The sequence below is a fragment of the Octopus bimaculoides genome, chromosome 1, assembly GCF_001194135.2.
Source record: "Octopus bimaculoides isolate UCB-OBI-ISO-001 chromosome 1, ASM119413v2, whole genome shotgun sequence".
Classification (NCBI taxonomy): domain Eukaryota; kingdom Metazoa; phylum Mollusca; class Cephalopoda; order Octopoda; family Octopodidae; genus Octopus; species Octopus bimaculoides.
The window spans coordinates 181631329-181652790 of NC_068981.1; the positions used below are offsets into that span (position 1 = coordinate 181631329).

General features: G+C 36.7%; 2 protein-coding genes across 4 annotated transcripts in view; one reads left to right on the forward strand and one right to left on the reverse strand.

Moving 5' to 3' along the window:
- LOC106871744 (ATP-dependent RNA helicase DDX42) overlaps positions 1 to 9047 on the forward strand; it is a 58487-nt gene extending 49440 nt beyond the window's left edge. For all 3 annotated transcript variants that reach the window (XM_014918377.2, XM_014918386.2, XM_014918369.2), the window contains 2 exons: positions 2970 to 3089; positions 5740 to 9047. In XM_014918377.2, the coding sequence (XP_014773863.1) occupies positions 2970 to 3089; positions 5740 to 5871 (252 nt within the window). In that variant the 3' untranslated portion in view covers positions 5872 to 9047. The remainder of the gene's footprint in view (positions 1 to 2969; positions 3090 to 5739) is intronic.
- A 1027-nt stretch (positions 9048 to 10074) lies between these two features.
- Positions 10075 to 21462, reverse strand: part of LOC106871727 (COMM domain-containing protein 3) — an 18062-nt gene continuing 6674 nt past the window's right edge. Inside the window, exons 2-7 of the mRNA XM_014918342.2 lie at positions 20410 to 20518; positions 17825 to 17888; positions 15598 to 15632; positions 14908 to 14968; positions 12879 to 12935; positions 10075 to 10827 (exon numbers count right to left, since the gene is read on the reverse strand). Coding sequence (XP_014773828.1) covers positions 10708 to 10827; positions 12879 to 12935; positions 14908 to 14968; positions 15598 to 15632; positions 17825 to 17888; positions 20410 to 20518 — 446 coding nt within the window. The 3' untranslated portion in view covers positions 10075 to 10707. The remainder of the gene's footprint in view (positions 10828 to 12878; positions 12936 to 14907; positions 14969 to 15597; positions 15633 to 17824; positions 17889 to 20409; positions 20519 to 21462) is intronic.

Sequence of the window (21462 nt, forward strand, 5' to 3'; positions counted from 1 at the left end):
GTGCGGGTGGCACATAAAAGACACCATTTCGAGCGTGGCCGTTTTCGTGCGGGTGACACGTAAAAGCACCCACTACACTCTCTGAGTGGTTGGCGTTAGGAAGGGCATCCAGCTGTAGAAACTCTGCCAAATCAGACTGGAGCCTGGTGTTGCCATCCGGTTTCACCAGTCCTCAGTCAAATCGTCCAACCCATGCTAGCATGAAAAGCGGACGTTAAACGATGATGATGATATATATATATATATATATGTATAAAGAACTTCCCACCATTTTCCAAAATAAAAAGATACCAATGACAACAACATATTTAAATACATGGGCTTCTGTACAGTCTCCATCTACAAAATCTCACCCCCAGATTATTGGTCAACACGACTTGATTCAAAACTCGGGCAAAATATGTTGTGTAAGTGCATATGGGTTAAGGGTGTTTTGGTGCAGGCAATTTGGTTCTGAGGGATTTAGTGCCACTGATTCTATACAAAAAAGGATGTTTTGATATTTTGTTTATATTCTACATATAAAATGATTTCATTTGCTGGGCGTGGACCACAGTATAAGCTGTAGAGATGCTCAGAATTACTAAATGTAAAACTAAAGAAGCCCTTTTCGCTATACTAGGCAGAAATAATCTTGTTTTATTCTTAACAATTTTTCTCGGTGTAGTGTTGTGATGGCAAGGGAGATAACTCCATGTTTTAACATTTATTTTTCCAAACACTTTAATATTTGTCTGTCTGTCTCTCACCCTGTGTTTGTGTGTGCTTTCAGCACCACATCGTTCATTGCCATAACAGCTTTACCAAAACCTCTGCATCCAATCGTCCTATTTCGTTGCATTTGCTACAACACTTACACTAATATTTCTCATCAGGTCATGAACTACATGCTGTCTTATTATCCTTTCATTTTAAACCTAAGGCTTTTTGCCTACTCTTTTACTTGTTTCAGTTACTTGACTGCGGCCATGCTGGAGCATTGCTTTTAGTCGAGCAAATCTCTCCCAGGATTTATTCTTTGTAAGCCTAGTACTTATCCTATCGGTCTCTTTTGCCGAACTGCTGAGTTACGAGGACGTAAATACACCAACATCGGTTGTCAGGTGATGGTAGCAAGGAACAAACACACACACACACACACACATATATATATATACGACAGATTTCTTTCAGTTTCCATTTACCAAATCCAATCACAAGGCTTTGGTCGGCCTGAGGTTATAGCAGAAGACACTTGCCCAAGGTGCCATGCAGTGGGACTGAACCCGGAACCATGTGGTTGGGAAGGAAGCTACCTACCACACAGCCACTCTTGCCCTATGTAAGAAATTTTAAATATTGTGTCAATAAATAATAATAATAATAATAATAATAATAATAATAATAATAATATTTCTACTCAAGGTACAAGGGCTGAAATTTTGGGGAGTGGGATAGTTGATTATATCGACCTGGTACTTATTATTTTATTGACTCTGAAAGGATGAAAGGCAAAGTTGACCCTGGTGGAATTTGAACCCAAAACGCAATGACTGCCAAGTAAAATATTGCCAGGCATTTTTGCCTGATGTGCTAACAATTCTGCCAGCCTACTGCCTTAATAATAATAATAATAATAATAATAATAATCATCTTTTCTACTAAAGGCACAAGGCCTGAAATTTTGAGTAAGAGGGGACTAGTTGATAACATTGACCCCAGTACTCAACTGGTACTTATTTTATTGACTCTGAAAAGATGACTGGCAAAGTCGACCTTGGTGGAATTTGAACTCAGAAGGTAGCGACGGGTGAAATACCAAAGTTTTTCGTCCAGTGTGCTTAACAATTCTGCCAACTCACCACCTTTACAATAATAATAATAATAATAATAATAATGGTTTCAAATTTTGCCACAAGAGCAGAAATTTTGGGAGACGGGTGAGTCAATTACATTAACACCAGTGTTTCACTGGTACTTATTTCATCGACCCTGAAAGGATGAAAGGTAAAGTCGACCTTGGCGGAATTTGAACTTAGAACTACCAATGGGTGAAATACCACTAAGCATTTTACCCAGTGCGCTAACGATTCTGCCAGCTTGTCATCTTATATAATAATAATAGTAATAATAATAAAGAGCTGTATAACATTTAACTGTGATGAGTCAGCACAGTTATAGATGTACATCTGATATGTATTAGAAGCTATATAGGTTGTCTGCTATCCATGTGTTCCTCACTAAGAAGTTTGCAATAAATTGTCTATTTTTATATATCAAAGCAGGGAGTATCTGTATGGTTACTTGACCTGCTAGAAATAGCAGGGAAATTGTTAAATCATAATCTTTCTGACGGCGAGTTGGCAGAATCGTTAGCACGTTGGACGAAATGCCCGTCGCTACATTCTGGGTTCAAATTCCGCCGACGTCAACTTCACCTTTACACGGCGGTGCATCAGCATGGCCGCAGTTCTAAGCTGAAACTATAAAAAAAAAAATTTTTTAAATGGACATATGCCATAACAGTCTGAAAGTCAAATGGGATCTAATATAGCAGTGTGTGTGTCTGTGTGTTCTCTCTTCTTTGACTCGGGTACTAAGGTAGCCATGTATCTCCTCTAAAGCAAGACACCTGTTTTCTGTTATATTCTGACCTGTTGATCAACTGTCACTAAGCCACCGCCCTCTATACTATTAGGGGTGTTTTGTGGGTTTCTTGGTGACCTCACTAGTACTAGTGCTGTGTAGAAGGTACCCAGTACACTCTGTAAAAAGGTTGGTGTTAGGGAAGGCATCCAGTCACAGAAACCATATTGAAGCTGACATTGGAGCTGAGTGCAGTTGTCTGACTCACCAACTTGTATCAAACCATTCAACTCATGCCAGCATGGAAAAACAGACATTAAATCATGGTGATGATTGTTCTATTTTCAGTTAATATTGATTTTTGATTAACATTGATTAACTTTGATTTTCTTTTTTTTTCTCAGAGTTCTTCAGTGCAGGAATCTAGTTTCAGTGGTTTTAGACCTGCAACATCAACTGCTTCATTAGCCCTGTCTTCTAGGCCACAGAGTGACCGGTTGGCAGCCATAAAGTCAGCATTTGCTGTAAGTATTCTCTCAAATGGAAACCAAACAAATTATCTTTTATTTTACTACAGATTGTTAAACTATATTCTTCTAACACTGTTGCTGTTACATCGCTTTACATGTTGGCATAGAGTTGCACCATCTATCACATATATGAGACGTGTGTTAGAAATATGTTTGTAGAATTAGCAATTAGTAATTTTTTCATAACTTACCTGGTAATTTGGGTACTACTAAACACTTTGTCTTTAAGACTGGTGATATGTAGTTCTCAAGACCTACTTAATTCTTATTTCTTTATTGCCCACAAGGGGCTAAACATAGAGAGGACAAACAAGGACGACAAAGGGATTAAGTCGATTACATCGACCCCAGTGCGTAACTGGTACCTAATTTATCGACCCCGAATGGATGAAAGGCAAAGTCAACCTCGGCAGAATTTGAACTCAGAACATAATAGCAGACGAAATACCGTTAGGCATTTCACCCAGCGTGCTAACGATTCTGCCAGCTCGCCGCCGTTTCTGCCAACCCATGTGTAACTTCCCCAAACGGCTATTTTCAGTTTTTCAGCCATCCATTGGCAGTTACCCATCCACAGCAATGCTGTCATCTTCCCTGTTAAACATTGATCAATGCTTATTCTACCCAGTTATTTTCTAAATTCTAAAATCATTTGCATTAAACTCTTCTTATAAATTAATATTGTACATCCAGCAGATCATACTGCATTACTTTCTAATTTAGATGCAATTACACTCACAAAGTGACCCAGTTTACTTTTTAGCTCACTTAGGTATTATCATTAATGTTAGACAGTAAATTTACAAACTGTTATTCAAAAAGGCTCCCAGCTTGAGAAGCTGCACTCATTTATACAAATGCTTCAAATGAATTTGAAGAATCAATCTTGCTTAAGCCCTCCACTCCTTATAGAATACAGGCCACCAACATCTTCTATCCCTCTTGGTCTCAGCTCTGGGCTGTATATCTCCCTGAAGGGAATGTCTTCCTCTCCCAGATTTTGTTTGTTCTGAATCATCGTTGATGCTTTTGTAACTTATCTTTTGCTAGGTAGGGGTGTTAGCCCTATGGAAACCCATTTTTACTTTTGGAAAGAGCTGATCTATCTTTTGATCTTTCCAGTATGGGAGACTGTACAGGGAGCTTGCACTTCTATTGACATAACTCTTAAGGTCATTGAAGTCCAAAAGTCACCACACTCCAACAAGGACTGGATCTTGTGGTGGAATCTTGCCATGATAGTACGAAAAAATGGTCATCCCATAAGTTCTGTCCGATTTTACCCTTTTAAAAATTAAATAAAATGTAATTGTATTTTAGAATGTCTAATGGAATTAAAAATTATTTTTATGCATTTGTGTACATTTAAACTAATTAAATATTATTTTACAGAATAATAGAATTAAAATTTCTTTGATTAAAACCGTTTCTAACATGGAAGTATCCAAAGAGCATTTAAGGCACATAAGGCTTTATGAGTACAAAAAGGGAAACTCTGCAGCCGAAGCGACTTGAAACACACACTCAGTTTATGGGAAAGAATGCTTGAATGAAAGAACTTGCAGAAGATGGTTTGCAAAATTCAGAAGTGGAGATTTCAGCCTTGTTGATGAAGATCAAACAGGACGTCCAGTTGAGTTTGATGATAAGCTCCTTGAGGTATTACTTGAAGAAAATCCTGCATTATCAGTTGAAGAATTGGCAATAAAGCTTATTTCAAACCAAACAAATGTTCATCTTCAACAACTTAGAAGGGTTCCTACTGGAAAATGGGTGCCTCGTGAATTGTCTGAAAGCAACCGCAAATCCTGAGTTGACATCTGCTCTTCTCTCCATTCTCACAAACTCATTTCACCCTTTTTGGATAGACTTGTGACTGGTAATGAAAAATGGATCTTCTATCGAAATGTTAAACGTAAACAATAGCTTGGTAAAAGGGAAAAAGCTCAACCACAACTGAGAAGGGAACTTCATGGGAAATATTTCTTCTCTCTATCTGGTGGCATTGCAAAGGAGTAATTCACTTTGAATTGTTACCACCTAATGCAACAATCAATGCTCAAGTCTACTGTCAGCAATTAGAGCGTTTGAACCAAGCTTTGAGGAAAAAAAAAGACCCGCTTTAGGGAATCGAAAAGGAGTGATGTTTCATCAGGACAATGCGCAACCCGACACAGCAAAGATCACCTCACAGGAGATCGAAGAGCTTGGTTGGGAAAAAATTCCTCATCCACCTTATTCATTCGACCTTGCTCCTTCAGACTACCATTTATTTTGTAGTCTACAGAATCATTTGGGGGGACATAACTTTCGCAAGCCAGGAGGAGGTCGAAACTGACATTTCAGAGTGCTTCGCTTTGAAACCAAAAGAGTTTTAGAGTGATGGGATTAAAAAGCTTGTAAATAGATAGAAGGAAGTCATAGATAATCAGGGAAAGTACATTGATGATTAAATTTCAATTAAATATAACATTTGATCACTTGTTTCCTTCAAAATTTGGACAGAACTTATGGGATGACCTGATATTTAGCAATCTGTTTCTAGTCCAAAATTAGTGAGTAATGACTTGATTCTTTGGAAAGTTATTGTTTTTTTTATCCTTTCAAGATTTTTCATTGAAGTACATGTTTCTATTTTATTTAGGCTCAATTCAAATCGAATTTTGTGGCTGCATCAGAAGAAAACAACACACAATTAATGCACCAACCTAAATTAAGTGAAAATACGGAGTTACAGCCAGACAGTAAACGCCGTAAAAAAAGTCGGTGGGATTAACTTTATCATTTTTATCAGTTAAGAGCAAAGTGCTTCTCTCACCATCAACATGACACTTTTTACTCAGTTACAGTTACACGCTATCAACTCCTCCTGAATGGGACAATAGTACTACAACTGCCTTTATTACAGTGTCTGTTTTGTTTCTTAGCCAATAAATCCATCAATCTTTACTTTTTCTATCACCTTCTCTCTTCTTAATCTGTGTATTTCTTACAGACCTCTCCCTCTAATTCACACACATAACGATTTTTCCCCCCCTTCTTTTCTTCATTCCTTAAAACTTCCAAATCACCCTCTCTTCTTGATTCACCATAACATTGTAAATACATTACAATTAAATTGAATGCATTTATATTTTCTGAAAAAAAAAACAAGTATAAAAATGTAAATAGGCTGCCCATTTAGGACCACCTACTTATTTTAGCACTACATTTAGATATTATGAAGGACATAAAAGTATAATTTATATATATATATCCACATCCTTGGTGCTGAGATTTCTTTCTACCCATCACCTGCTTCCATATTATGTTAATCACAATCATACATTTGTTATAAGAAGTAGTAATATTTCAAGTATTTAGTTTTGAAATCAAAATATTGGTTCTGGAGTCACATGTCTTTGTCAGATGTTTTTTTTTTTTATAATAATTTATTCTTTTTCATCCTAATCTGTCCCCAGATTGTTGTGTGAGAGATGAACTTAACCAGTGATTCACTAACTAACATCACTTGAATATTGATTTACAAGTTCTCTCAATGTTTGATCTTTAATCTCATGTGATTATCTTCCTCAAAATATTGTCTTTTTCCCTGGTGAACAACAACAACAATTAGCAGCTTGCTCTTTTTTCAATATATTAGGAATGGAAACCAAGTCGTATCATTTCTCTCTCTTCTCATTATCATGCCAATTTCATACTATGTTGCTAACTACAGGTCAGCTTAAACTTCTGTTAATATCTGTATAAGAGCAGTTATACAAAATATGAACAATATGAACATAAGTTTGATCTCTAGTTAGACATAGTGTACAAGGATACAGAAGAAACCTTTTACAGATATAATCTGACTATTTTTAATTATTTTTAGCTGTTTTATGCCATTTGAAAGTATTGCAGGTTGAATGAACTGCTAGTAGTGCCACTGTTGCAGAACCTCATTGGAAAGGAAGGATATTCTGAAATAGTGTCTTAAATGTAATTCTAGCTCCATAACAAGACTTGAACCTTAAACAATACAATACTCCTGTTGTCCAAACAGAATTATATTCTCATGACATTTATTTATTGGTTCTTTTGACTAATCCTGCAAAAGTTAAAGGTCTCGGACATTGACATGACATGGTGCCAGTGATGTGGAACCCTTCAGTCAGCAATATAACATATCATTTCTCAACCATCCCTGACTTTTGATAAATAGTAATAACTTTATGGAAACTTGTTTGTTTGTTTAGTGCCACTGCTAGCTTTAGCATTTTTATCATATCAAGTGATGGTTTCCATGTGTCTTCCAATTGCTTCGAATAGGCAAGACAATTATAAATTATGTTAATCTGCCTATTGTGAAAGCATTTCAGGATTATTCAATAATAAAAAAAACTGGCTTAGCATTTGATGAGGGAAATATTTCTAATATATTGATAAGATATTGGAAGATTATCAGTAGCCTTTTTCTATTAAGAAAAAACAAATCCTTCAAGTGTGAAATTAAAGATTACCTCTGAGGTTTACACAACAAGCGTGTGTAGATGAAACACTTACAGGATTTTCAAGGATTAATACTCCAAAACAAAACGGAGTTGAACAGAGTTTCTCTTTAATGAAAGAGAGCAACACATGTTTATAGCCTGGTTGTTTTTTTATAATTTCCACTACGTTGTTTTAATCTTCAAGAATTAGTCCAGCTGAACTCAAAACTAGAAATGGATAGATCATTTAAACCATGACACACACTCAGATTTGCAAATATGTAGGTTTAGATGTTGGTAGTAATATTTAAGTGTTTAAAGCTCTGTTTTCTTGCCCTTATTAATATATTCTTAAAATGGTTTTAATTTCTCTTTATTTAAAGCATTGACCATGTGACAGGTTCTTGTGAACCAATGACAATGTTTTGAATAATCAGGCATAGCTGTGATATGAGGTGTTTCAGCTGTGACCATAATGTCTATGATTACATGATGCAATGTAGCTTATTTTTAAAGTAGTAGGGTGTGATTTAAGGTAGGTTTTATTGTTTCTAGAAGGTATAGAGATCATATAGAAGCTGCCTTATTGGCTTGAACTAAGTAATTTCCATGGTAACAATGTTTCAGGTGACTGACCGAAATGCAAGAGAAAATTTCATTCAAAGGTGGTTCTGTTTGTAGCTCATTGCTACAAATGTTAACATGTGTTCATTATTCAAATCCAAGTTTTGTAACAGCTCTCTGTCTAAGAATTAAAATTTTATTTTTTAAAAACTCTTGGATAAATACATCTAAGAGTGCCCTTAGCTTCTTTGAGGCTAATTTTAGATTGTAATTGATAAATCTAAGATCTATTCTTAATGGTTTAATTTTTTTTTAATATTAAATACACTAGTCTTGAAATCTAATTGCTGGCAATCATTATAGTGATGAGCTCCCAATAAACTGAATCTGGGCAGCCCAGTTTTATTTTACAGTTGTTAACCATGTCACTTCACTTCCATTACTAATATCCTCAAACTGTCATGTCCTCTTCCCTATAAATTCGAATTACTGAATGTAAAATGGAGACTCTTGTATCTCTTTAAGAACAAAAAATACATCCAGTAACAAGTTTTATTTATTTTTTTTTGTTGTCCTTTTGAAATATTTTTACTGTACAATGTAAAAACAATAGCTCAATATTAGTCTTTCAGACACAATATGATGCTGATATTTCACTGTTCTTCTTACTTTACTGGAGAAAAAAAAAATGAAATAATACCTTTGACATTTCTCAGCTGTCCTCAAATTTGTTAACAAATTGTAGTTTGTATTTGTTTTTAATAAAGATGTGGACTACGTGGCTCTCATCCCCTTCCCAACAATTTGATGTTATTTTCTGAATGAAAATAAGAAAATATATTAAACTGATAAAAGCATGTTCTATATGAAAATAAATAATTCAGCCCTGACATTCTTAGAGCTGAGAATTTTAGAGTAATGTATTTGGTTTTGTTTGTAATTTGTTGGATTGTGTTTTATCTTTTTTATTTGCTGGAGTTTAGTTGAACAAATCAATCCGAGTACTTACTTAAGTCTGGTGCTTATTCTATTGGTTACCTTTGCTGAACTGCTAAGTTATGGGGGACTTAACCCTTTAGCATTTAAACAAGCCATATTCAGCCAAAATATTCTACTGGTTTTATGTTCAAACTGGCCAGGTCCAACCTCTCATACCTACCCTACACTGTCATTCACAAAAATAAACGTCACATCATTGAGATCTGAAAGTTACAGGACAATGCAGGATTAATTCAAAACAATGTGGATAAATAAGGATTACATTTGACAGAATAAACTGAATGCTAAAGGGATGAACGGATCACCACTAGTTGTCAAGTGGTGGCAGGGACAGACACACTAACCAACTACCACTTTTACTAACAAAGCTTTGGTTGACCCAGGTCATAGTGGAAAAAAAACAAACTCACCCACGGTCCATGCAGTGGGACTGAACCTGAAATGATATGGTTGCAAAGTAAATTCCTTAACCATGTAGCCATGCTTGCACCTACTTGAATTAAATCTGCAACTGAAAAATTTTATAAATAAATTTGAGATGACAGGTGCAGTGTGGCTGTGAGGTAAGAAGATTGCTTCCTAACCACATGGTTCCGGGTTCAGTCCCACTGTGTGGTACCTTGAGCAAGTGTCTTCTGCTATAGCCTCGGGCCAACCAAAGTCTTGTGAGTGGATTTGGTAGATGGAAACTGAAAGAAGCCCATCGTATATATATATTTGTGTCTGTGTTTGTCCCCTTGCCATCACTGGACAACTGATGTTGGTATGTTTACATCCCCATAACATTCTGTCAGTCTCTTGCCGAACCACTAAGTACTAATCTTACAAAACATAAGTCCTGGGGTCGATTTGTTCGACTAAAGCAGTGCTCCAGCATGGCTGCAGTCATATGACTGAAACAAAAGAACAATACAAGAATGATAGCTTTTCAAAAGATAAAAGGAAAATAACACTCAGAAAGATATTTTTATGAAGAAAATGCTTTTTTTTTTATATCTTTTGGTATAAGAATGAAGCCTTTTTCCTGCCAAGTCTTCAAAAGGCTAACGTGTTTCAGCTTGCAGTTTTTACAGATAATTACTCACAGTATGTTGCACTTTGGCACTGATATAAAAAAAAAAACAAAGGCTCTCTTTGATCTCAAGCATTTAAACAAATTTAAGTTCTTTTGGTCAAAAATGGTAAGTACCAAATTTGATGGCATATGAGACTTTTTCCCTTCCAAAAATGGTCTTAAAAAAAAAAAAAAACAAAAAAAAAAACGGGTTCTATATGTAAAGTTGGGCTTTCCATAAGTTAATTTGGTTTCTGATACTCAATTTTCCAGAATATGCAATGCAGAAGTTGGGGTGTGTCATATGCTCATGTGTCTTTTATACCATCAAATATGGTAGTATGGTTGATTTACCTTTTAGTAAAGAATTTTGAAAGTATATGTTTTGTTTCAATACAATGTGAAACATTGGCAATCTGTTGTCATTAGAGAATTTAACCAAGTGCTGTCATTTTAACTCGTAAATGTTTCTGCGGCATTTCATATTTAAATAATCATCATCATCATGTACATTCCATTCCAAGATTCAGACTTGAGCAATTCGTTGTAAAGACCGTGTAGCATCTCGTAGTTTACTCACTAATGACTGTAATTGTTCAACTGTACAAGAGAAACTTAATTCTTTTAGTTTCTTTTCACCGGGAACCTTTCAAGAAAAGAGAAAAACGGTATATTTAATACAGAAATGTTGATAAATGGCAGAATTGGTAAAGCAGTGGAGAAAATAACTTATTTAGTTACATCCCTTAATGTCCTGAGTTGCGATCTGACTTGTGCCGACTTTACTTTTTATCATTCTGAAATCAGTACAATAAATACTTTCTACAATAGGCACAAGGCCTGAAATTTGTGAGAGGGAGATAGTTGATTACATCGACCCCAGTACTCAACTGGTACTTGATTTATCAACCCTGAAAGGATGAAAGGCAAAGTTGGTCTCAGCAGAATTTGAACTCAGAACGTAGTGACAGGCAAAATACTGTTAAGCATTTCACCCGGCGTGCTAACGACTCTGCCAGTCCATTTAGTCACCTAGACTTCAACCACCAAATCTCTGGTCTTGCATCTAAGAAATCACTTCACAGAGAAAACTAAAATCAGGCAAGTTACTCAGCCCTACTTAAAGTACGCTCTGAGTGCGCTGACCATATATGGTCATGAATTCTCATTTGGCTACAGCCTTTATGTTCCAAGGAAAAACAGATTACTATCATTACACCACTTTGCCTGGTGAACTAAACGCTCTACTCTTGGAATTTTTGCATGAACTAAAAACAAGCATCTAGTAATAAAGCTTCATTAATATGCAAATCACAATTTATGACAAAAAAAAAAACAGACAAGGCAACAAAAATATTGATATAAAATGTAAAAGAATCAAATTCTTCGACTACATTTCCAAAGGATGAAATACTTCTGAACTGTTTCAGATTGTTATGTGGTTTATCCAATGAAAGTGGTTTCATCAGATTGTCTATGTTGTGTTTATTTGCTTATTTAATGATTTCCATTTGTTTCCCATAACTGGGGTTTCTGACAGATACTGCTACCCCTGGTTAGAGTAGATCCAGGAGCAGTGGTGACTTAGAGGTGACTCTGTAGTCTCCAAGACTCCTGAACTTCCAAGTTGGAGCCTCATCATCACAGGGAAGTATTTAAACTGGCCATATCTGGCCTAAATATGCCTCTTGTTTTAAGTTCAAACTGGCCAGGTCTAGACTCTCACACCTATCCTACAATGTTATTCTAAAAATAAACAATCACATCATCGAAATCTCAAAGCGATGAGACAATACATCAATTCAAAACAATATGAATAAATAAGCTTTAGATTTGGCAGAGTAATTTGAACATTAAAGGGTTAAATATCTCAGTTGAAAATGGTGGTAATGCATTCAAGACTTAGAAAGGAGCTGACCTATAGCTGTATTACATGAGCCCACTAGTGTGTGCACATGTCCTGATAGGTGAACCAATCTCCCTGCCTAAAAGTTTAAATAGGTCCTATGCCTCAAAGATAAGCTAGGAAAGAAGGAAACTTGCAGGGTATGTAAATAAACCAGTAAAGGAGCAGCTGAAGGGCCTCGCTTGCCCTGGGTCCATTGGGATGTTTGTCAGTGATCATTTTCAGGAGGCACTTCCATGACATTCATAGCTGGGTCTCTGACACTACTGCAAGTCAAAGTAGACCTGGGATTAATGGTAGCTAAGAGGTGACTCCACACTCCTCAAAAACCTGGAACTTTCTAAATCAGGGTCCCACTACTGGATGCAGTTTAGTCATACACAAGACTAAGCAGACTAGAATATTTTATTAAAACTTCACAAAAATTGTTTTGAAGAAAAAAAATTCAAGACAAAAAAATGAAGACATTCAAATAGTTTAAATAATAAATGTTTTCTTCTAATTTCTTAATTATATTGGTTTCAAATTTTGGCACAAGACCAGCAATTTTGAAGGAGGGGGCAAGTCAATTACACTGATCCCAGCTCTCAACTGGTACTTGTTTCCTTGACCCCAAAGGGATGAAAGGCAAAGTCAACCTTGGTGTGGAATATGAACTCAGAACAAAGATGGGATGAAATGTTGCTAAGCATTTCACCTGGCGTGCTAATGATTCTGACAGCTCACTGCCTTATTTATCAAATATTAACATGTCTCATATAATCAAAGGAAAATAATTCCAAGAATTTTACCTCTGAGAGCAAAGTCAAAAGATAAACTGGTTGATGAATTCTTTCAAGTTGATTACTCTGTAATGAGAAAAGGAAAAAAAAATTAATTGGCTGTATACCTATATGGCCACAACTCATTTGACTATCGAGTAAACAAACAATTGACAATCGACTCTTTAGTAAGAAAGACTAACCTCTCCTTAACACATACTTTCTGTGTAACATCTTACTCATGTATGCTTTTCCCTTTTCACTCTCAAAATGAGGCATCTACCACCAGTGATTCATTATAAATTTTACACAACTGCCATATGCACTGCAGATGGTAAATTTTCATATTTTGAGAAAATATTGTATTCTGTATTTTTGACATGGTTTCAAGGATATTTAACCCTTTCGTTACAGTATTTATTTTAAGATGCTCTGTGTTTCTTAAAATTATTTTAAATATAACAAAGAATTTAGTAAAATAACTTAGTTATCATTAAGCTGGTGCTCCGAACATAAATTGTGACTAAGGCTTGGAAGATTTCAATTCAAAACTTATGAAAACAAGACATTTGTACGACAGAGCCAGAGTCAGTTTCAGTCAGGTTGGTATCGAAAGGGTTAAATAGTACAAGTGCTGAATATTAAAGTTTAATTATGAAATATTGTAAAAATGCCAAAAAAATTACATTTCCTTGTAATCAAACAGTATGCAGTTTGACCATGTGGAACATGTGGCATCCTCGGTAAGTTCCAGTAATAGGCCAGGGGCAGTTAATGTGTTAAATATATTTCTCCTTGATGACATTCTGATTCATCTTTATTCTGTTCCAGAATTCTAATATCTTAACTTTCTTCATCATTCTATATTCATTACAAATCTCTCTGGCAACAGTTAACATCCTACTGAACTACCAATTCCATGCTAATTTCACTCGTTCATTTCTTAACACCCATCTCCTACAACTATTCTCTCAACTTGCCACTAGCCGCTTTGCAGTGTTCTCTTACCATTCACAGAAATCACATGCTACTGATAGAGAAAATTACCACTTGAGAATACCTAAGCTGTCTGCATGAATTCTCTAGCTTTATCTATTCATATTAACAGTTGCTAGAAACGCGTGAAAACATGTTATCTTAAAGCATTCATATTCAATGAAAATGAAGAAAGAAGTTTAACTTAATGGATTTGAACCTTAAGCCTTTTATTACCATATTTCTGCTGAAATATCCCTGATTTTACAGTTCTATATTTAAGAGTTGAGGAATTATGTACTTTACATTATCTACATTCGACGGATATTTGTTCTTTATGCCATATGCCCACGGGCATATGGTATAGGGGTTAAGAGCAAGGGCTACTAACCCCAAGATTCCGAGTTCGATTCCAAGCAGTGACTTGAACAGTAATAATAATAATACCATTGGGGAAAAAAAAAAACCTTAGGAATGAGAACCCAGGTTTGAAATTTCCCCAAGACACCTGAAGAAGGCTGGAGGGTATATCAGCCAAAACGTTGTATTAACAAGATGAGGGTAAATATCCGTCGAATGTAAATAATGTATACCTGATTTTGTTTCAATTAATTTTGAAAATAATGAATTAAATAAAATAATTTTATCATAATCTAATATTTTCACATATATCGACATGAATTTTAATGCAAGGTTTTAATTTAGATCACTTTAAAGAGGAAGTTACTATCATAGAATCAGAGGGCATCTCAAGCAGGTTCACATCAAAGGGGTTAAAACTCACAAGTTTCTTATTTAGTAAGATTGAAGTGCTGGACTACAGCGCTCAGGAATTCACATGTTACTATGTAATGCAAATTAGTGTACTGAGAGAACCTGAGTAAGTAACATGCCTCTGCTCATTCTAGTTTGCTAGAAAGGTATAGAAAAATGGTTCTACTCCTACTTGAATATAAAATAAAACAGTAGGAAAGGAATCCAGTGGTAAAAAATAATTACTGAAAAAAAAATACAAGAAGTATCAAAAACACCCGCGGAGAAATGACAGTTAAAAAAAAAGATGATAGTAGTACGAATTACAAACCTTAATATAGTAATCTAGTCGCCATTTGACATCAACAATGTGGGGAAGACTTTCAGTGGTGCTGGAATAAAAACAACAGCTCAGAATAAATGTTATGGAGACAGGATGACCAAGAACATGGGTCAGCAACAGGTGGGCCCCTGAGGTGTTTACTGTGGGCTTCAGATCTTCTCTAAGAATTTTCCAAATTTAACTTGGTCATCGAGCAGTTAATGGCTTTTAAGATAGTCTTTTGATCTGCTTAAATTTTTGTTTATGTAAGCATTACTGGTGATGGAAATGGGATAAAGATAGATAGTCGGGGAGATTTTCATATGTAGGATCATCATTACTTGTTGGTAACCATTGCAGGAGACTCAGACAAATAAATACCAGTGCTTACATACATACACATGACAAACTTTCAGTTTCTAGCCAAGTCCACTCATAAGGCTTTGATTGGCCTGAGGCTGTTATAGAAGAATTTTGTCCAAGATGTTTTGCAGTGGGACTGAATCCAAAACTACACGGGCAGGAAGTGAACTTCTTAACCAAGTAGCCATGCTGCATCTAAGACGTGATATATGTGGGCTACGGGCAAATGTAAAATGTTAAAAAGTGGGCCATTTCAAAGAAAAGTTGTTGATCCCTGCACTAGAATATTATTGAGCGAAAAAGTTTGAAAGAATAAAACTGCAATATTTTACTTACTTGGCTAACAAGGCCTGAAGGAATGGCTTATTTTCCTGAAAATAATAAAATAATAATGAACTCGTATACAATTCATCAGGAAAAAGTAGCCAAAAGTGCATGAACAGTAAATAGAATATGCATAGAAAATGAACAATGAAGGAGTTGTTTTAAAAAAAAAAGTGGTGAGGCATCAGGTGTATTGTTGGAGAATTTCAGAAAGCATGGAAATTTTGAAGGATGTAATGAACATCAGGGACACAGTTTATGGCAGGCTCAACTTCTTACAGAGGGCCTAAGATGATTTTCTTTAGGCATTTTTTTTTCTTTTGTAAAAAAGTGTGTCATATCTCTCTTACTTGTTTCAGTCATTTGATTGCGGCCATGCTGGAGCACCACCTTTAGTTGAGCAAACTGAACCCAGGACTTATTCTTTGTAAGCCTAATACTTATTCTATCGGACTCTTTTGCCAAACCACTAAGTTACGGGGATGCAAACACACCAGCATCGGTAGTCAAGCGATGTTGGGGGGACAAACACAGACACACACACATATATATATATACATATACATATATATGACGGGCTTCTTTCAGTTTCCGTCTACCAAATCCACTCACAAGGCTTTGGTCGGCCCGAGACTATAGTAGAAGACACTTGCCCAAAGTGCGATTAAATATGAATTCATTTTTTAAAGAACAGTTTCGACTTGGTCAGTGTGACATTGGACAATTAGACCTGCATTATATAGGTATGCGACTAAAACAGACTCGATATTGTTTACACATTCAGTGCTCCAGATATACTGGACCATCTGGCTCTCTATTAGTTATGATGTTGAGAGTTCCAGCTGATTTAATTAATGGAACAGCCTGCTCGTTAAGTTAACATTCAAGTGGCTGAGTACTCCACAGACACATGTACACTTAATGTAGTTCACAGGGAGATTCAGCATGATACAAAATCTGACAAGGCTGGACCTTTTGAATTACAGGTACAACTCATTTTTGCCAGCTGAATGAACTGGAGCAACGTGAAATAAAGTGTCTTGCTCAAGGAGACAATGCACTGCCAGGAATTGAACTCAACATGAGCCCAATACCGCATCTGTGCCATCATCTAGTTGAAAACCAATGTGTTCACTTTTTAAGGCAGCAGACTGTGATTAGAGGCAGATTTGGCAGCTATTTCTAGCAGGTTGAGTGACCACAAATATTTTGATGGTGGTTGTATATAGGAAAGTTGGTCTGTTAGCTGAAGGAGTGAATGACTGTACCCTGTCACTGGCAAAGATAATTATGTGTTCCAGCCCAAGTAATAAACACACTACAGGAAGGTAGTTTACTAATATAAACACAGAGTAGTCCCTATAACCTGCTGGTTACCAACTGGGGTCTGTATGAATCCTGGGTGTCCATTTAAGACTTTTGGGGGCCCACAAAAGCAAAGTAGTAGACCAGGGGGTCCAAGGTAGGATTTTAAGGGTTCATGAAAAAGTTTCACTTTTAGATGCATTTATAGCCAGAAACAACGAGGTTTCTTTCTCTATTGCTTAACATAGTTCAATATGTTCCCGGCCATTGAAACATGCTCTCTCCAGTGAGTGCTTATTGCAAACCTATAGAAGTGAATGTGTAAAAAGACAAAATAGGAATTTTGAAAAACATCTAAAAAAGACTAGTTTTTAGACATGGAATGGCTATGGGGGTCCACCAGCATAAAATGGTAATTAAAGGGGTCCAGAGGTTTAAAAATGGTTGAGAACCACTGCTATAATCCATTGACAGACGGATCCCACTCCTTAGCTTCAGCGTTATTTTAATTTAAATTTCAGAGTTACCTCCCCTGTTTTTCTTACCCTCCATATTGATCATTAAACATCGCGATTCTTTCATCACATAATTCTGGTCGACGAAACTTGTCTTGGAATGACATCATCAGTCTTCAAAGTTTGAACATTGATGATGTAATCCCCTCAACATGTGGATGCTGGTAGCTCCCTTCATATTTCGCATTCGAATTTCTATAACTTTGAATTTTTATCACTTTTCATTTAGAACTCGACAAAGACAGGCTTGCTGTCAAAACTTTGTTCAACCGAAAAAATAAATATCTATTGAAATTGCATCGTGCTATTCGTATTCTCTAATAATAATAATAATAATAATGATAATAATAATTATAATAATAATAATAAAATTGACATTTCAGAAGTTGGAAAATAATGAAATTAAATAATACACTCACTTGAAATACTTCAAGAAATGTTTTTATTCTGTCTTTAGAAAAATTACATTCTTCCAACAAGGACCTGGAAACACACAAACAATGAAAAAATATTGTAATTAGAAATGAAAGCCATATCTGTATTTCTGGAACTAGTTATCGTAGGAGTAATTAAGGTTTTCAACATTATTAACCTTATCTCATCACTTCTTTACATTGTTTCAATATAAGGTAGATCTTAAAAAAAAGAAAAGAAAGAAAAAGGCATTTAAGATGTCATCATTTTATATGATGAAGGGCAGATAAGACCCCACAGAGGCCCTAAGCACTTAACAGATTTTGATGCCCCCATATATATGAATGGCAAAATATAAACGATAATAAACCATAATATCATCATCATCATCGTTTAACGTCCGCTTTCCATGCTAGCATGGGTTGGATGATTTGACTGAGGACTGGCTAACCAGATGGCTGCACCACACTCCAATCTGATCTGGCAGAGTTTCTACAGCTGGATGCCCTTCCTAACACCAACCACTCCGAGAGTGTAGTGGGTGCTTTTACATGCCACCGGCACAAGGGCCAGTCAGGCGGTACTGGCAACGGCCACACTCAAATGAGATTTTTTATGTGCCACCTGCACAGGAGCCAGTCCAGTGGCACTGGCAATGACCTCACTTGAATATAGGTTTATATTTTTTCAAAATGTAACAAAACTAATGGTAAAATGGAAAATAATGTTTTATTTTGACACCATGAACACTTTGAAATTATATTTCCGATCATAAAATTACTTCAAATATTACTTTAGCAAGATTAAAGTGATTTCTTTTGTGCAGTAAACCATTTACTACTGCTGAGGTGCCCCCACTTCCTTTGATGCCATAAAGCACGTGCTTATTTTGTTTAATGGCTAATCTAGTACTGTATATGTTCCACGTTGTTATGGGCTGGATGAGTTGACAGGATTTGATGGGCTTAAAGGACTACATCATGTTCTGTTGCAGTGTCAGCTTTGGCATGGTTTCTACAACTGGACTGTTGGCACTCCTAAAACCAACAAATTTACACCATGTTGTTGTTTGTTCCTTTTCAAGCCATGCCTAGCTCATAAGGGCTGGTTACCCGGTTTCATTGGTGTATAGGTTCCCCACCTGAATGGGATGCCGGTCCATCGCAGGTGAGCTGCTAGAGGCAGAAGGAAAGAGTGAGAGAAAGTTGTGTTGAGTCAGCAAAAGTTTGCCATTACCTTCTGATGGAGCTGCATGGAGCTTAGGTGTTTCACTCATAAACACATGCATCACCCGGTCTGAGATTCGAACCCGTGATTCTTTGACTGTGAGTCTGCTGTTCTAACCACTCGGCCATGTGCCTCCACTTGCAGCATGTACTTAGTGGTTTGTTTTTTTGATACCACAATGTAGCCTGTAAGACTATGAACATTGAGGGAGCATGTTTATGCTAGGGAATAAGAGATAAAAGGATGAGTGAAGGGGCCGGAGCAGAACAGGGTTCTTGCTGTAGAGGAGCTACATGACTTCTCACATGTTAGAATTTTTGAGGGTGGAAATGATTGGCTGGAGCTGGAATATGACAGAAATAGTGATGATGAGGTATTGGGGTGGACTGTCAAAGTATGAAACGGGTGGAAATAGGAATACATTATTTAATGTGATCTTTCTTTTTGAAGGTGACAGGATGTGATCTTGTTTGGTTGTTTCACTGTGTATTGTGAGCAAGTAGAGTGACCTCATAGACATTCCTTTGTTGCTTTGTTCAATACTTTGAGGTTTAGACTCCCTCCAAGACGAGTGGAAGGGAGAGAGGAATATATCCTCAAACCAGGGAGCTGGTTTGAATGCTTGCAAAAGAATAGAATCTGCTAATGTCACCCAAAGTACCAGATGGTACCTCTTAAGTAGAACACAGCAGGATTTGAATTTTGAACACAAAGAACCAGAACAAATATAACAAGGTACCCAGTTTGACATTCTTATAGTTACAAGTTGTGACAGCTGGTGAGAGAGAGGGGGGGGGCTGTGCCAGCATCCAGTTGGTACTCATTTTCAACTGAGCTGACTAGAGCAATATGGAATGAAGTACCTTGCTCAAAGGTGAAATGCACCACCTGGTCAAGGAATTGAACCCATGACCTTCTGATTATGAGCCCAACACCCTAACAAAGAAGTCACACACCATGGATGGACTAATATGTAAATGAACAAAAGCAGTGCTTGTGGTTCAATGCATAGTTCATAAGCAGTTTTGGGCTGACAGTAGATGGCATGAATAAACACTTAGTAAGCTGGTATCTTTTATCATCTCCCTGGATTGATGCCAAGTCTCTCAAGCCAAGTTGGATAGGTGAAAACTGTTTATCTTCCACACCTGGTCCTTGGCTGCTTTTGAAGGAATCCATCCTGTTCCAGCAGCCAGACTAAATCCCTGATCTGAAGATAGCCAACTGCAATAACACCAGTTATGGATTCTTCCCCTCTCCCCTGAATTCAGAGGTCCTGCAACCATCACAGGCACTGTCCTTCAGCCATAAAAAAAAAAAATGAGCAGCAAATAAAGTTAAAATAATTATAAATGTATATTACGTTAATGAATTTACATCAGCATCATTCTTGGTTGCTTCAGCAATTAATAAAGACATACAGCCATAGACCTCTTTGCACACATCTTCATCAAGTTTTTTCAGCCTACCACCTGTAAAAGTAAAAAGACAATATATATATATATATATAGAGAGAGAGAGTAGATAGATAGTAGATAGCTAGGCGCAGGCATGGCTGTGGTAAGAAGCTTGCTTCCCAACCACATGGTTCTGGGTTCAATCCCACAGCATAGCAGCATCGGCCAGTGTATTCTACTATAGCCTCGGGCTGACCAAAGCCTTGTGAGTGGAATTGGTAGACGGAAACTGAAAGAAGCCCATTGTGTGTGTGTATATATATATATATATATATATATATTTGTGTGTGTCCCCACCATCACTTGACACCTGATGTCAGTGTGTTTATGTCTCTGAAACTTAGCAGTTTGGCAAAGGGGACAGATAGAATAAGTACTAGGCTGACAAAGAATAAGTCCTGGGGTTGATTTGTTCAACTAAAAGGTGATGCTCCAGCATGCCCACAGTCAAATGACAGAAACAAGTAAATGAATAAAAGAATCTCACTAGGTTTTCCATGCACACACACACAACTACATACACACATACATGCAAACACATACACAAAAAAAATTCAAATTCCAAGGTTTGAATGTGTTTGTGCGGCATTTGGGAGACACTTTCATTCTCGTTTCAGTCATCTGACTGCAGCCATACTGGAGCACCACCTTTAGTCGAGCAAATCGATCCCAGGACTTATTCTTTGTAAGCCCAGTACTTATTCTATCGGTCTCTTTTTGTCAAACCACTAAGTGACAGGGATGTAAACACACCAACATCGGTTGTGAAGCAATGGTGGCCGGGGAGGGAGACACATACATACACACACACAAGACACTTTCCCAAGGTGTCTTGTAGTAGGACTGAACCCAGAACCATGTGGTTGGGAAGTAAGCTTCCTACCACACAGCCACTCCCGCACCTATGGGAGTACCTGATATTTTGAGAAAAACTTGTCTTGGTTATGAAAATATAGGTT